Source organism: Brassica oleracea, chromosome C1 (assembly GCF_000695525.1).
Source record: "Brassica oleracea var. oleracea cultivar TO1000 chromosome C1, BOL, whole genome shotgun sequence".
NCBI classification, from domain to species: Eukaryota; Viridiplantae; Streptophyta; class Magnoliopsida; order Brassicales; family Brassicaceae; genus Brassica; species Brassica oleracea.
Window position 1 is genome coordinate 42,393,335 of NC_027748.1, and position 16,827 is coordinate 42,410,161.

Genomic DNA, 16,827 nt, shown 5'->3' on the forward strand with positions numbered 1-16,827 from the left:
GCCATGAATGATTGGAAGATACTCAGGTTCCAGGATTTTAAATCCGTGGAAGAATACGATTCTGCTCTAATGAAAATCGCCCATAGTCTTGAACTATGTGATGAAGTGGTTACAGATAATGATCTACTGTATAAAACATATTCCACATTCGATCCAAAGGATCGGTTGCTATCATATACAGCTAAAGGTTTCACAATCACAACCTATAATGACCTATTGTCATACCTATTGGCAACTGAGCAAAGAAAGCAGAAAATTAAAGATACCATTGACAGATTTGAGAAACTTCAGAAAATATGCATTGGAGAAAAAAACAGTGAGATGAGATATCCTGAGGCATTGGATCAGGATGAATCCAAGAAAGCCGTGTGGAGTAATATAGATTGTGAGGCCGGCTTATACATTGACTAAAAGAAAGATCTCGACATGATAATTTTATTTTAAGTCTATGATTTTGTGATTTGCTTTTGACCTACTTGATGATTCACGATTTTGTTTTTATATATTATCTTGCTTGGTCTTGCTTGATGATTCTTGATTAAATAACAAATAAAGCCTTAATAAAAGGGTAATCAGTCCACTGATAGTTGATTTCATGCATGGTTTAAATTTACCTTGATTGTATAGGTTTACCTTTACCTTCCTGTAATCACATAAAATCAATTGTTGGGTGTAGACTAATGAGTCAGTTCACTGATAGATTGATTTCTCGCATAGATTTAACTTCATCTTGATTGTATAGGTTCAACTTTACATTCCTACAATCACTTGAAATCAATTAATTGGTACTGACAAACGGCAAAAGACACGACATTATTCAGACCCATTGAGTTATAAAGAAATTAATTAATGCCTATACCTATATTTTCTACTGATTTATTCTATGCTAAGGATCAGTATGAAAGAGGCATAAAGCCATGGTAACCAGTATGGTTCACCACGAAATAAACACTTATGGCATGACCAGATTAGCCATCTTGATCCAAAATATGATGAAAAAATTAATTAAGGCACAAAAGTGATAAGGTTAAGGTTTTGGATTTAAAGTATATAATTTGAGTTTAAGGTTTACGGTTTGGGTTTAGGGTCTAGGACTGGGGTTTAGGGTATAGGACTTGAGTTTAGGTTTATAGTCTATTTTTTAATTTAAGGTATATAATGTGGGTTTAAAGTCTAGGATTATGGTTTAGGGTATATGGATTTGGATTTGGGTTTAGAGTCTAGGATTATGGTTTAGGGTATATGTTTTTATTTTTTGTAGCTATTTTTTGTTTAATTTAATATTTTATAATTAATAATTTATGTATTATTTTTGATTGGTTCTAAAGTTTGAGTGAATTTAAAAATTCAACCTAAGTAGGGGCTGAAACTGAGTTTTGTAAAGAAAAATTCATACTTACAAAAGATTTTTGTTTTCCATTACAAAGAAGTAACTACTGATATAGCTGTAAAACTACTACTAATCATCCACTTCTGTTGTTCACCAAAAAAAAATCATCCACTTCTTTTAGCATTTATTCGCTGACAGTTTCGATAAGATTATTCGGTAGATCGTAAGTGATACGTTCCCGATGATGATGGAGGACGACGACGTCGGAAAAAAAGCAAAGCAGAACGTTCCGGCTATCAGGATCAAGTAGTTATTCGAAGAGAGAGAGAGATGGTCGACGTTCCCTTCTTCAGATTCGCGGTGAGTTTAACCGCAGCGAGTTATAGGCCTGAGTCTGGAGACGAGTCACGGCGGTTCCACAGCCCAAAGCGACGTCGTTCGCCTAACCTTCCTGTTGGTTTCAAACGTCACCGAAGGTGAAAGATCCGTAACTTGGTAGAGACATTTGTCTGGGCGACAAGCGGAGACTTCTAGATTAGCGCACTGTGGAAGTGAAAGACCTGAACGTCCGGGTCGGATTGTTGGTAACAGTCGGAGCAATGCTGTCACTGGATCCAGTTAATACTTAATACCCTTTATGATGAGAAAAATAAAAAGAAATTGCTGTGGTTATAAAAGCTACGTACGTCAATAATACTATCTAATCTAATATCAGATGTAACTATTTGGGATAAGGAAGAGCCTCTGATCAACATGTTTGGAGATAAGAAACTACATTACCCCCAAGGAGAATCTTGTTGGGAAGAAGATAAACATATGTTTGGAACAGAGAGAGTTTACAACACTATGAAGATGGAGCTAGAGACGTACATGGACTATGATGATTGGAACTTAGCACAGAACCTTATAGTCAACAGGTGTGACCCGTTGCCTACAAGCCGGTGCTTAGCAAGAGCTTCCTGATGATAGAAACGTAAGGTGGGGAAACAACTTTCTATGTTTTGTAATCCATTTGCTTGTCTAATCTTTTGCTTTATTTTGAAACCAATTGTAACATTTCCAGTTATGTTTGACTTTAACTAGTTGAGTTGAAAATGGCCAAAAAGGACATTCAAGGAATATTATAATAAAAACCATAAGCATCAGATTTTAAGTCCTGTCACACCGCACAAATATTAGCTAACTTAATATCTACCTATATGAGCAATTAGACATCAGAATCCCATTATCTTTTCATCTAAAGCATGTTGTAGCGCAAGTGCTCTTTGAATCTCAGCTTCTCGTCCTTTGCTATAATCTATTATAGTCTGATGTGGACTACTTGTGTCGGTTGATACTTTACCATGCAAAATGGGATCAATCATATCACTCTGTAGACAATTAATGGATTAGACAAACCTTTTTAAAAAGCTACCTATATTCTCTGGGAGCATTTGCCAATTACTAAACTTGAACAAACCTTTTAATGATGTTCCATTCAAGACGAGTGAGTCTTGGAATGTGACCAAGTCCTATACAAGATTTAGGTAATAGACGAACTCCATCTTTGCAAACCAGGGATGGTCGATAGCACTATAAAACCATTCGAATATATGCACCTTCGACGTGCCAAGGGATACGACAGAGAAGTAGAAAGTGTATCCTGAAAAATTGGAATAAAACAAATATCAGAACCATGATTTTGAATGTTTTCATAAGAGAAGTTGAAGTTAGAGGCTCCACCTTTGATAGCGACTCCTGTTCTGAAAGAGATCTCGAACTACGCTGCACCTTATAAATGGTTTCAGAAGAACATTTGTAATTGTGCCACTCAATCGAATCGAACCATCAATGAAATTTTTTATTATATATATACTAGGTTTTGGGCCCGTACTGCCTACGGAAAAGAATTCAAGAAATTGTGTATACATCTAAAGTTTATAACAACTAACAGCAACAATAAGCTTAATCTCATTGCAAGCAGCACCAGTATGCCATCTTTACATTTTTTTCTTTTGCAAGAGTAGCTAGTCGTTTTTTTTGTGCAAACTCTAAATTTCCATTAAAAGACTTAAGAAAGGTTCAAGGCCCAAAAGGCTTGTTGTGCCTTGGCATCTACTAATACATTTTTTGATCGTGAAACGAAGTTAAACAAAATTGACTTGAATGAGGTAGATAGGTGGTAGATATCACAAAGTACTCCAAAAATCCCAAGCTTCATCACCTTCTTCTTGATTGTATTGATGAGTATATGAGAGTCAGAGAGAACTGCGATTGAATCGATACCATGTGATAGGGCAAAGTCCATAGCAGCGAGCACCGCTAAAGTTTCTGCCAAGAGGAGCGAGGTGACATGAGTTGACGTCGCTGAGTATTGGGATGCCGAGATCTCATCGTCCATGATCCATCCCAGACCAGCTTCCTCAGTTGATGAGTTCCAAGCAACGTCCGTGAACACCGAGTGCCAGGGCCCGCTTAACATTGTTATGGATTTTAGGGTAAAAAGTTTTTTTTATCTTCTAAGATTTATATTCAGATAATGTTTAAAATATTTTTAAATTTAATCAGTAATATTTTATATATTTTGTGATGAAAATAAAACTATATGCATATCAAATATTTTTGGGCCCTTTTCAATTTTTTTTATTATATTTATAATTTTTTTAATATAAAAATATACTTTTTTAAAAAATTGGATCTCTTATCTATTAATATACGGGGGACACAAGCTTAGGCCCGGAGCGGTCGCACTGCTTGTCCCCCTCCTCAGCCGGCCCTTTCGAGTGCTGTTCAGATCTTTATTTGTCTTATCCATAATAAAACCAAAATGTTCAAAGAAACTCAATAACATAAAAAATTTCCCTGTTAACTATTTTTCAAAAAAAAAAAAAAACTTTGTGTTAACTGAAATAAAAGTGCTAAAATATTTACCTTCAGTGTTTCCATGGTCTGATATTTTAACCTCGCAGTCTTGTCGCTCCATCCTATGAGAAAATCCATAAGAAAATTCAAACTGAATCATACAAAAAGAATATGAGTATTAGTCCGAGAAGCAGAAAAAAAAAGACAATCTGAACAAAAAGGAAATTGTAAAGCTATATCGGTTCTTGATGCTACACTCAAAACCAAAAAGAAAGATGTGAGATGAAAAGATTGAGAATAAAAGAGAAAACTGTGGAGAAGTTGAAAACAGAGGTGAAAATTAGTAATTTGAACAATTATTGAGAATATGAAATAATTTGAAATCATATCATGATAATAGGAGTCGTGGAGTTCTTTATATTTAGAGAGTTTTTTTTACAACTGGTTAATTTTGTAAGGGATTCAGATTTTAACTATTATTGTTGATGATTAATTAGTTTTTATTAATTTTTGAAAAATATAAAAATATTTTAATTTTATTGGTCAAAAGACTTTTGTTTTATTATATAAGGGATATATATTTACGTGACAATTTTTTAAATGACCGAACAAACAAGAGACATGACCAAGTGGTCAAATTGAGATTACTTGATTGGGTTGATAGCTGAAGATAAGATCAATCTAATTAATGATGCGCTTACATATAGATAGTAAGATCTTCCCGCTGGTCCATGCACAATTAGATGGTGCCTGGACTGTTTTGTGGGTTTTACAGATGATGCGACCATGATACAAGCGGTGGTGTTGGAGTTGATTAGTAAAAAGAATCATATGATACTGGAAAAAGATCATTAATAAAACAAAGTTAACCATAATATCAGTGTATAAGTTTTTGCTCACAAAAACACGCATAATATATATAAAGGATTATTTTTTGAGTCTCAAAAGAACAAAACATCCATAATTAGTTATCTAACTTTTGATTCTCCGGCTTCTCTTGCGTCTCTTGCGTCCCTTGCTAGTTCGTGGGTTTCTCTTATGAGGTCGTCTCTTTTATTGTCTCTTATTTCGCCAACGACAAGAACATAGCCAGCCACTACGGAGAAAAGAAAACGTCAAGTGAATGTCAAGTGACTTGTGTGTTATTTTTAACGGAAACGTAATCTAAATTTATTACCAATACAAACTACAGGCTTCCAGAGAAGCCTTTTCATCTCATCCACTGTAAATGAAACAATAGTCATAAATAAAAGTCTGAGAATATTAAAAGAGATGGAATTAAAGTTCGAGAATATTAAAAGAGATGGAATCATAGAATATACACACAGGTAACTGGGGCTCTGCGTGAAGAAACACTACGGACTGATCTAGTTACTCCACGAGTTAAGTGAGGCATGCCGGACCTCAAAAAAATTGGAATCATTATCGCTTACCTGCTCATGGAAACTTTTATGAGAGATAAAAGGAGACTTGCACATAACCAAGAAACATAAATAACAAAAAAAAAATTGATCCTCGACTAGAACATTATATCACAGTAAAGATCTAATCGTGAATCTCTATTGAGTTTAAACATTATGAAAAAACGAGAATGGACAATAAGTGAGAAGATAACACTAGTTCCTCAGATCTGCATAACCACGGTGGCAGAAAAAGAAGCTTACGATGATATGTTGTCTCTTTTAAATGCCTGAAAGAAGAAACACAGAGATCCTTGTTATCTGCCGATATAAACCAAAGCAAAATCACTCTCGAAAGTTAGACCATCAAATACATGATCGGATTTTGAGAGAGAGAGACTCACCTCAGAGACCAAAACTGCTGCAGAGGAAAAAGATGAGGAATAAATGTGAAACAAACTTACTTATATGCTAGTTACCAAAACCCTAAGTTTACTTGGCTACCAAGAATGAAATAACTGAAAATATCAACCCAAATCACATAAATAGAAAATTTGACAATTCAGTGACAAAAAAAAAGAAGAAAATTTGACAATTTTTTCATCCTAGTATAAACGTTGGAGCGTATTGCGATGATGATTGGAAGCTTCCTGATGATAGAAACTTAAGGTGGGGAAACTACCGGTGCAGGAACTTCACGTGCTTGTCAAGTAAAAACCCTAAAAGAGGTTACACGCAATGCATCGGATGTTTTGAGATGGAGAAAGAGATTGGTAAGTGGGTCACAAACAGCACTTTGTTAGCTGATTTCAAGATTGATGATGTTCTGAGAGTGAAGGCAGGAGAGATTAGGATTGGATTAGACATTGGTGTTGGGACAGGAACATTTGCAGCAAGAATGAGGGAGAAGAATGTGACTGTTGTCACTACTGCTCTAAACTTGGGAGCTCCTTTCAGTGAGATGATTGCTTTAAGAGGTTTGATCCCTATGTACATCTCTTTGAACCAGAGGCTACCGTTCTTCGACAATACTATGGATATGATTCATACTGCTGGTTTAATGGACGGTTGGATTGATCTTCTTCTGATGGATTTCATGTTGTATGACTGGGATAGAGTGCTGAGACCAGGTGGGTTACTGTGGATTGATAGATTCTTCTGTAACAAGAAGGATCTTGATGACTATATGTACATGTTCCTGCAGTTTAGGTACAAGAAACACAAGTGCGCTATTTCACCTAAGTCAAAGGATGAGGTTTATCTCTCAGCATTGCTTGAGAAACCTCATCGTGCAATCTAAACAAGAGTTTAAGCTTAATATGTTTGTAATCCTTTTGATTGTCTAATCTTTGCTTTTATTTTGAAAACAATTGTAACATTTTCTAAGATTAGCATTTACCCGGCAATCCCAGGAATATACATTTACCCGGCAACTCCCAGGAATAGAGTAGAACAATTGTAATCGTGCCACTCAGTCGAGTCGAACCAATGAAAACTTTTTTTATTTTTTATATACTAAAACGCAAGTCACTTGGTGAATATGAACCCTTTTTTTTATGAATCACTTGATTTGATATAGAATTTATGAATCATTAATTTGAATAACACTTGATTTGATATAGAATTTATGAATCATTAAACCAATAACACATGATTTTAATATAGATTTGAAAATCACAGAACCAATAACACTAGATTTAGTTCGGATTTTTAAATCCATTAAAATACAACAACCAATAATCCCTACCTAGATTAGCGCACTATGGAAATGAAAGATATGAACGTCCGGGTCGGATTGTTGGTAACAGTCCGAGCAAGGCTGGCATTGGATCCAGTTAATACTTAATACCCTTTATGATGAGAAAAATAAAAAGAGATTGCTGTGGTTATAAAAGCTACGTACGTCAATAATCTAATTGCATTAACATGTTTCTCACTGAGGATAAGGAAGAGCCTCTGATCAACATGTTTCTCACTGAGATAAGAAAGTACATTACCCCCAAGGAGAATCTTGTTGGGAAGAAGATAAACATATGTTTGGAACAGAGAGAGTTTACAACACTGAAGATGGAGCTAGAGACGTACATGGACTATGCGATGATGATTGGAACTTAGCACAGAACCTTATAGTCAACAGGTGTGACCCGTTTGCCTACAAGCCGGTGCTTAACAAGAGCTTCCTGATGATAGAAACGTAAGGTGGGGAAACAACATTCTATGTTTTGTAATCCATTTGCTTGTCTAATCTTTTGCTTTATTTTGAAACCAATTGTAACATTTCCAGTTATGTTTGACTTTAACTAGTTGAGTTGAAAGTGGCCAAAAAGGACATTCATGGAATATTATAATAAAAACCATAAGCATCAGATTTTAAGTTACAGAACCAATGGTGCAAACTACCATCATTCACCTCTAACACCATTTTCTCAGGTGATAATGCCATCATCTACTCTAAGTTAAAAGGAGAATGGAAAAAAAAAAACACTAACCCAAGTGAATTGGCATTTTCAACTGGGTACTAGAGACATGATTTGAGTCTTGATTCGTCCCATACACATTTGGATTTCTCTGTAGATCGGTAGATTCTGGGGGCATCGAGGCTGCAAGCTTGTGACTGCTGTGTCCATAAGCTGCGCTACATCAGCTGGAGGGTACTGCCTCTCCGTGCACATCTGCAAGTCACGAGAAAGCAAAGTTCAATGTCTTACTATGACAATGCAGTTTGACTCAGTTTTAGGATGAGTGATACTTCCAAGCAATTTTTCCATTACCTGAATCATGATCCAAGTGGCAACACAGGACGTGATTAACTCTGAAGGCATTTGAGCCTCGTTTTTCTCTGCTAAACCATCTTGTGCGATGAAATCGTTGTTAGCCATAGGTTTTGATGCGTCTGAGGGAGATGGGTTGTGATGATGATGTTCAATGCTTCCATTTGCATGCTCCTCTTCCTGTTTGACTATAGAGCTGCGCAACGGCTGATATCTGCCAATCATGTCTAAGGCTTCTTGGATCAGTTTGATGCCATCTTCTCCTTCCTTCACAGATGATGCAGCCTAGAAACGTCCAGTGATAACAACTTAGCAAACCATATGTATGTTACAAGAGATTAGATTATATGAAAGTGGATGAATCAAATACCTTAATAGCTGCATCCACCATTGCTTTCGCTCTTGTCTTTGAAACCTTGACAATTTCAAGCATCTCTGGCTCGATTTCCTGTCACACAGCACAAATATAAGCTAACTAACGTTAATCAGAAGGTAGAGTTTCCGTGGGCGACACAATATCTACAACTATGAACAATTCGAGATCAGTAGTTCATTACCTTTTCATCTAAAGCATGCTGTAGAGCAAGTGCTCGCTGAATCTCAGCTTCTCGTCCTTTGCTATAATCTATGATACATGACTGATTAGTCTGATGTGGGATAGTAGTGTCGGTTGATACTTTACCATGCAGAATAGGAGCATTCATATCACCCTGTAGACAATTAAATGGGTCAGGCAAAAAATTTAAGCGTTTGACTCAGAAATAGTCAAATCCATCTCTCTCTACCTGATTCAGAGAAGGACTCATGGAACAGTCAGCATTTTCAAGTCCACATGGAGGGAATATAACAGACAAACCAAGGTTTGGATTCCCACTTTGCTGCGCTTCTTTCTTCATGGACAAGCACTTATCAATCTGCCTCCTTAGACCTTCTGGCATGTATTCCAATGGATTTGAAGGCATGCAATCAATGTCCTGTTAAGAAAAAAACAATGGTTCAACGACTGAGACCTTATCATCAATATATAATAAAAGATTAATTACCTTAACTAACTCAACGCCCAAGTCATCGAACAGAACATTGCATTGACTATGGTCAACAGTGAGAATTTTCCCATCATGAATCTCTCGTGTTATGGGATGGATGGCAATGACTCTGTTACCAACTGCTAATGGCCGAGCCAAATCTGTAGGAAGCCCTTCCCTAGCACCAGTTCGAAGCTCTGTGTAATGCTTTCTCACAGACTCACGGTACTGCTTGAGTTTCTCCCTCTCTTCCTGTAAGAATCTCTCAGAGAACCTTCGAGCTCTACCAAGAGAGCTACAAAAAAGAAGAGCAAGCTTTAAAATCTACAAATGTTCTCTCAATAACAAAACTTGAACAAACCTTTTAATGACACTCCATTCAAGACGAGTGAGTCTTGGAACGTGACCAAGTCCCACGTGATTTAAGTAATCGACGAACTCCATCTTTGCAAACCAGGGATGGTCGATAGCACTATAAAACCACTCAAATATGCACCTTCGACGTGCCAAGGGATACGACATATAAGTAGAAAGCTCATCCTGGAAAATTGGAATTTAAAAAAATATCAGAACCAGAGTTTGAATGCTTTCATAAGAGAAGTTGAAGTTAGAGGCTACTCCACCTTTAATAACAACTCCTGTTCTGAAAGAGATCTGGAACTACGAGGAACTTTATGAACGGTTTCAGAAGATTTAGCTCTTTCTTGTAAGCTTTTCTTCAGACTCGCCTTACGCCTGTTTGGAGGTTTCTGTGGTGGTGAAGTGGCTGGACATGAATCAGAATCTTGTTTAGTTGACACTACTACATCCATAGCAGAATGTTTCTTATCGCTCATTGTAGTAGATTCCTCCAACTCCTTAGCAGTTTTCAACTGTTTTGACTGAGAGGGACCTTGACAAATGCGTTTTGTTCTAAGATAGGACTTCATATTATGGTTTTCTTTAGCTAACTCCTGTCACACAATAAACCAAATTATATGTCAAGGATCTCTAACTTGATTCAAAGGATAGTAATCACAGATCACAGAGCCTAACTAAGATTAAAATTTAATGTACAAATGAAGCAATATAGAGATACCTTTTTGTTTATGGATTTGTTCTGAGAAGAATCAGGTGGTGATTCATCTCCTAGCTTCTGAAAATTAAAAACAATTCATATGTTAAGCTAAAAAGATGAAAAAGAAAAGGAGATTAAAAGAATTATCTTGCTACCTTTGGTTTGCGTTTTCTTCTTAAACTAGCACTAGTAGGTTCCGGCTGTAGCTTCCCAGCATTACAATCAGTTGAAGCTTGCGTTGAAGGTTTTGGTTTTCTATTGTAAACAGCATTCCCAATAGCAGAGATTGCATGTAGCAGACTCTCATCTGGTTCTGAATTTGCTTTTCCCCCATGACTGCTGGTGGACGTAGTAGCTTCCGGTGAGCTAGGTTTCTCGTCCATGTCGTTTTCTATTCTCTCTTCCTTCACCTGAGGAGATGATTCTGCAACCCAACGCAATATAGTAAAATTAATAAAAAGTAATGGCAGGCTCTTCTTTTTTAACCCAATCTACATACTCATTGCCAAAATATAGAAAGAAAAAAAACATAAAAATTCAGGTATATTCAACCAAACATAGCTCACCTGATTCCATCAATGCTGAAGGAAGAAATGAAGCTGATAATTCAGCTAAAGCTTGCAGAGCATCAAATTCATCTACACATGAAAAATACAGGCAATAAGTTTCAGACTCTGAAGAAGACGGTGATACTTATTTTAAAATGGGCAATGCAGGATAAATAAATATCCAAATCACACAATAGTAAAGATCTAAACAAAAATATGCAAGAGCCTATAAGTATGCATTGGGGATAATTTTGGAAGTTGTAATGAGGCATCAAGTTAAACTATTACTGGTTATTACCTCCGGAAGTAAGTTTGTTATCTATGTTCTTTGGGCTGCGCGGTGAATATGTCCCTCTTGAGGCTTCACGACCAGCCTTTCGTCTCTTTGATTTAACTCTGAGCCCCTCAGTAGCACTGCTTGCTCCTCCATTGTCATCAGAAGAATCACCCTCTGCTTCTTCGACTTTTACTCTCTTCTTGTAGACCCTTTTCCCCTTCCGTGGAACCTCCATTTCCCCAACCTCTTCCATATCAGATTCACGCTTCTTTTCTCGGCTACTTCCCACCCATGATTGAGCTTTCCTCGTCCGCGACTTGTTAATGCACAAAGTTAAGTTCAGTAAATCAAGATTTGGCAGAAAAATAAATAAAAGGATAACTGATCAGGAGTTACCATTTTCTCCCAGTTCTTTATTGGTGAGTTGTCGCTGAGGTCTTTTGGAGACCCTCCTCCCCTTCTGGATGCTTCTATTAATGCTAACTCTAAATAACGCTCAACATCATCACTGGCATCAAGTTGCTGCTTTCTGGCTCTTTTATTTGGTGGAGTAGAGCCTTCCCCATCATCCCGTGATGTTTGTACAGGAACACGAGGTGTACGTTTGCCAGTGGCACGTTGATGAGTTCCTACATGGATTAAAAATCAAATTTACACATTCTTGAACGTATTGGTTTACAGATACTAGACAGGTGAACATCTTTTAAATGCTCAACAACAAATCCAGAACAATATTTAGGATGATGATGAGTTAATACAGCGTAGGCACTTTACCATTAGCTCGTGCTTGCTTCAAAAACTTGAGACATCCGTCAGTCGACGACGCAACTGGATGATCTCTATCAACTTCCTCTCGAGAACCACTAAGCTGAGGCTTTGCACGTTTGCGCTTTTTCTCTTTCTTCGGTGTTTCTGAAACATCAGGGCTTTCTCCTTCACTGCCACTCCCTTCCTAGAAAAAAAAAACACCATAAGAATAGGATACAAACCAGTCCACAGAACTATCTATAATATAAAAAAACTGACCCCAACAGATTAGCCACATAGGGTAACACAAAACTAACAGTTAGATAATGTCAACGGTTTTACTGCTTACTAACGTTAATAACTAGAGGTCAGTAACATTTTCAACCGGAAGATCTCATTCTTTAGCACGTAGTTAAATAGAGTGCTCACCATGACACTGTAATGATCGGTCATCATAGCAATAAGGCCAGCTACAGAGGCAGTTCCTTCCGGCAGAGACAAATATGCCTGGAGGAAGAAGAAGAAGAAGAAGCAAAGTTATATAGGTTTCACAAGAAACTTGCCACATTGAACACTAATTAAAACTGAGATACAAACAAGAGTGTCTTGATTCATACCTTATTCATATTAAAGAGAGCTTCCACCATCTCAACATTCCTACTATTCCGGATAGCAGCAGCCACCTGGACAAACAAACAAACAAACAAAAAAAAACAGTCTTAAGAACTCTAATGCCCATCAGAATGCGAGTTAGAGACAGTTAATTTACCCTTCTCCAGTCCTGTCCGTACTTGCGGTAAGCGTGATAGAACCGCTCAAGCTCTGCTTTGGTCCATTGAGATCCCAGCTTATCAGACAATTTCTTCTTCTAACACAATAAGCAAAAGGATAGTTAATACATGACAGAGTAGTAGAAACACATCTGAATTAAAAAATGTCAAGAAGAATACTCACACGCAGCTTATTCTCTCTAGAGCTCCTCTTTGGCGAGGGTTGTTCATTGGTGAAACGCTTGTTCACACTCCTCGACTTCCTCACCGTCGGTGCCATTTGCACGTTTGTCTGAAAACAAAGAACCTCAAAATATAGTTAGAAACTTAGTTATAAAAAAAAGACAACTTTACGAGACTAAATTGATAATTATTCACAAAGTCAGAAGCTTTGAGCCAAAATTCGAGGAAATGAGTTAACATTTTTAAATCGAAACTCAAAAAACTACAATCAAACCCAGCTGAGAAAAAAAGAAAAGGAAGTGGATTCAAAACGACGCAGCTTTGTAGAGAATCCAAAAAAAAAAGTTTTGGAAGAAAAAGGAAAAACCTTTGAAGAACCCTAAATCGAAGCAGATCCAGTGACGATTTCACTCACCAATTACGTGACTTGGAGATTGGAATAGACGCCGAAGCACATAGAGAGAGCGAGACGAAGCAGGAGGTTTGGGTTGGAGACGGGAGGAGTGAGAGAGAGAGAGAGAGAGAGAGAGAGAGAGAGAGAGAGCCTTTTCTTTCAAAATGAGAGATCGATTATAAATTTCAAATCGAGGGTTTTTGGAGTGATAAGTAATTATTAAAAAAAAAAAAAAAAAAAAAAAAAAAAAAAAAGGAGAGAGAGTGATATAAGGTGTTGCCGCGAAACTTGAACAGCCAATAAGAACTCGTCATTTTCATCTCTTTTTCCCTTATTTTCTTGTGCAATATCAAATACGAAGCCCAATTTCAAATTTATGACATAAAGGCCCATACTCATAGAGTCGAGAGGACAAGGACACAGAATATTCTACCAATTACAACGAGATTAGTCAAAGAAGATAACTGAACTCGACTAGGAATATCAAACGCAAGAGCTATTTTGGTTTCAAACTTCATGATGAATGTTATGTTCAAATATTGATTTGGGAAGCGATGTTTGTAAGTGATCAGACTGTCTTGGTAAACCAGATAAGCAAGTGTGAAAGTGGCGGATCTAGACATGAATTGAATGTTACGGGGGGGGGGGCATTATCAAAATTGTTTAAGGAATCAACCGGGGCATTAAGAACACTATCAAAATTTTACATGGAATTTTTAAAAATTCATCCGGAGCATCTGCCCCACCCTTTGACCATGTGGCTCTGCCACTGCGTGAAACCAAAAACCTCTGTGAAGAAATAAGGTTGAAGGAATGAGTCAATATTGGTTTATGTGGACTAAGTCTATGGCAAATGGCACAAAGTACAAACCATGGACCATATAGAAGTTTAAAGATTTTGAACAAATAAGCTCCATATGACTTGACGCAAGACTTGCAAAAGTCAAATAAAATCTTGACTTTTTTTTTATGAGAATCATAACTTGTTACTTACCACACAAAACGCAAACAAACCAAAAAAAAATGGCAATGATGATTCCAAGCCAATCTTATAGCTATTCTAGTATAGTAATTTCCTTGTATTATTTCCTCTTCTTGATTTCCTTCCTTCTTCATACTCTTGCTTCTCCTACGCTCCATCATTGCCATCACAGCCAGAGAGATGCTCTTCTCCAGTTCAAAAACGAGTTTCATTTAGATGCAGCGTTGCATTCATGGAACAAGAGTAGAGATTGCTGTTCTTGGAAAGGTATCACGTGCGATGCTAAATCTGGAAAGGTGAATTCACTTTACCTTGATACCATCTCTTTAAACAACTCTTTGAAACCAAATAGTGGTCTCTTCAAACTTCATCATCTTGATAGCCTATCCCTTAGAAACTGTAGTCTCCATGGAGAGATTCCTTCTTCATTAGGAAACTTTTTACAACTCACACTTCTTGACCTTTCCCATAATAATTTATTAGGTCAAATTCCACTTTCAATAGGGAACCTTTCTAGTCTCATAGTTCTTGATCTTTGGGGTAACAATTTAGTAGGTCAAGTTCCAGTTTCACTAGGAAACCTAACCCAACTAAGATACTTGATCCTCTCCCACAACAAACTAAGTGGCAATATTCCTGTTTCATTTGCCAATTTAACAAAGCTATGTGAACTATATCTTCAAAACAATTCCTTGGGCTCCACGCTTCCTGACATGAGTGGATTACACAATTTAGAGTACTTTGATGTGAGTGAAAACTCATTTATTGGACCTTTTCCCACATCTCTATTCACAATACCTTCTCTAATATCTGTTAACTTGGAGAGAAACCATTTTAAAGGAGCTATCAAGTTTAGGAATGTGTCTTCATCATCTAGGTTTCAGTTTCTAAACTTTGCTCAAAACAACTTAGATGGTCCAATCCCTGAACTGATATCTCAATACCATAACCTAGAAGAGTTACATCTTAGTTACAACAATCTCAATGGGTCAATACCAAAGTCTCTATCAAAATTATTCAAACTAGAATACTTTTGCCTTACCAACAACAACATGGAAGGGGAAGTACCAAGTTGGATAAGGAGATTGACTATGGTGGCATTTTCTAACAACTCTTTCAACAGTTTTGGACCATCATCACAAGTTCTAGATAAAACACAAGTCAAGTGGTTGGATCTTAGCTCAAATGCTCTCCAAGGACCGTTGCCTCGTTGGATCTGCAAGCTTACATCAGTAGAGATCTTGATCTTGTCCAACAATCTACTCAACGGCTCAATCCCTCCATGTTTAAAGAACTCCACAACTTCTCTTACAGATTTGGTTCTACGTAACAATAGCTTCAGTGGGACACTTCCAGATATATTTAATAACGCCACCAAGTTAATATCACTTGACGTCAGCCGCAACCAGCTAGAAGGAGAACTTCCAAAGTCCTTGATCCATTGCACTCGTCTTCAGCTTCTGAACGTGAGAAGCAACAGAATCAAAGACACGTTTCCATTTTGGCTAGGATCTTTACCATCATTACATGTCCTCATCCTCAGATCAAACAAGTTTCACGGACCGCACGTGTCTACAAAGTTCCAAAGCTTAAGAGTCATCGACGTCTCGCATAATGACTTCACTGGTACGTTACCAACTTTCTACTTCTCCGAGTGGCTTGAGATGACCACGGTGGGGGTTGAAGACGACAGCTTCATGATCTCTGACGTTCCTTACATGGGGAAGGTGCTGAACGCTACCGCCTTGTACATAAGCTCAATGGAGATAGTTAATAAAGGAGTGGAGATGGAGTTTAAGAGGATCAACCAAGACTACAAGACCGTAGACTTCTCTGGAAACAGTTTCTGTGGGAACATCCCTGAGTCTATTGGACTGTTGAAGGAGCTGCGTCATCTCAACTTGTCGGGAAACGCGTTCACAGGCAACATACCACAGTCTTTGGGGGATTTGACAAAGCTCGAGTCGTTAGACTTGTCCAAGAATCAGTTGTCTGGTCAAATCCCTCAAAATCTTGGTGGTCTTTCGTTTGTGTCGACAATGAACTTTTCTCATAATCTCCTTGAAGGACCAGTGCCGAGAAGCACTCAGTTTCAAGGCCAGAGTTGTTCTTCCTTCATGGACAACCTCAGACTATACGGCCTTGAAGACATATGTGGAGAAACTCACGTGAAGAATCCTGTATTAGAAGTGCCAGCAGAGAAGGAAGAGCAAGTGGTTAACTGGATAGCAGCGGTAATAGCTTATGGACCTGGTGTTTTCTGTGGATTTGTGATTGGACATATCTTGACTTCACGCAAACATAAGATAGTAGTAACCAAAAGTGTTTGTTGATGTTGGGAAAATTATCCAATATCGATGAGATGAAGATGGTATTAGACAACTAGAAAATTTAAGAAGAAGACTCTTAATATTTAGGAAAGGGTTTACTACAAAGATTTTGTTTTTGGAAACTCTCTCTTACAAATATTTTCTCTCTTTGTTTTTCTTGATTCTTGGATTA

At 37.4% G+C, this 16,827-nt stretch overlaps 2 protein-coding genes and 1 pseudogene across 4 annotated transcripts; 2 read left to right on the forward strand and 1 right to left on the reverse strand.

The window, feature by feature from the left end:
- The window catches only part of LOC106340935, an 8,792-nt pseudogene extending 1,921 nt beyond the window's left edge, over window positions 1-6,871 (forward strand).
- Window positions 6,872-7,887: 1,016 nt separating this feature from the next.
- Window positions 7,888-13,517, reverse strand: LOC106332461 (protein ALWAYS EARLY 2-like). Of its 3 annotated transcripts, none has more exons than XM_013771017.1 (19): window positions 13,365-13,517; window positions 12,951-13,058; window positions 12,766-12,864; window positions 12,614-12,679; window positions 12,426-12,503; window positions 12,024-12,201; window positions 11,646-11,878; window positions 11,271-11,565; window positions 10,991-11,062; window positions 10,580-10,848; window positions 10,446-10,502; window positions 9,991-10,320; window positions 9,729-9,907; window positions 9,386-9,662; window positions 9,128-9,316; window positions 8,900-9,052; window positions 8,713-8,790; window positions 8,343-8,627; window positions 8,079-8,243 (listed from the first exon to the last, which is right to left on the reverse strand). In XM_013771017.1, exons 2-19 carry the CDS (start codon window positions 13,044-13,046, stop codon window positions 8,079-8,081), a joined length of 3,099 nt encoding a protein of 1,032 aa, XP_013626471.1. In that variant the 5' UTR covers window positions 13,047-13,058; window positions 13,365-13,517. The 3 variants fall into 3 exon arrangements, with proteins under 3 accessions (XP_013626404.1, XP_013626471.1, XP_013626537.1); XM_013771083.1 differs by having other exon boundaries at window positions 12,766-12,861; window positions 13,365-13,512; XM_013770950.1 differs by lacking the exon at window positions 13,365-13,517 and having other exon boundaries at window positions 7,888-8,243; window positions 12,951-13,046.
- A 795-nt stretch (window positions 13,518-14,312) lies between these two features.
- On the forward strand, window positions 14,313-16,658 carry LOC106301350 (receptor-like protein 12). The gene has a single exon (XM_013737727.1). It carries the CDS (start codon window positions 14,313-14,315, stop codon window positions 16,656-16,658), a length of 2,346 nt encoding a protein of 781 aa, XP_013593181.1.
- Window positions 16,659-16,827: the final 169 nt, after the last annotated feature.

What these genes read in the sequence shown, in the direction of transcription:
- LOC106332461 (XM_013770950.1), bottom strand. Translation starts at nt 13,046, where the DNA reads ATGGCACCGACGGTGAGGAAGTCGAGGAGTGTGAACAAGCGTTTCACC. An exon ending in CTCTCTTTAATATGAATAAG is followed by an intron (nt 12,504 to 12,613) that starts GTATGAATCAAG and finishes TTCTTCCTCCAG; the next exon opens with GCATATTTGTCTCTGCCGGA. An exon ending in CCGATCATTACAGTGTCATG is followed by an intron (nt 12,202 to 12,425) that starts GTGAGCACTCTA and finishes TTTTTTTTCTAG; the next exon opens with GAAGGGAGTGGCAGTGAAGG.
- LOC106301350 (XM_013737727.1), top strand. Translation starts at nt 14,313, where the DNA reads ATGAGAATCATAACTTGTTACTTACCACACAAAACGCAAACAAACCAA.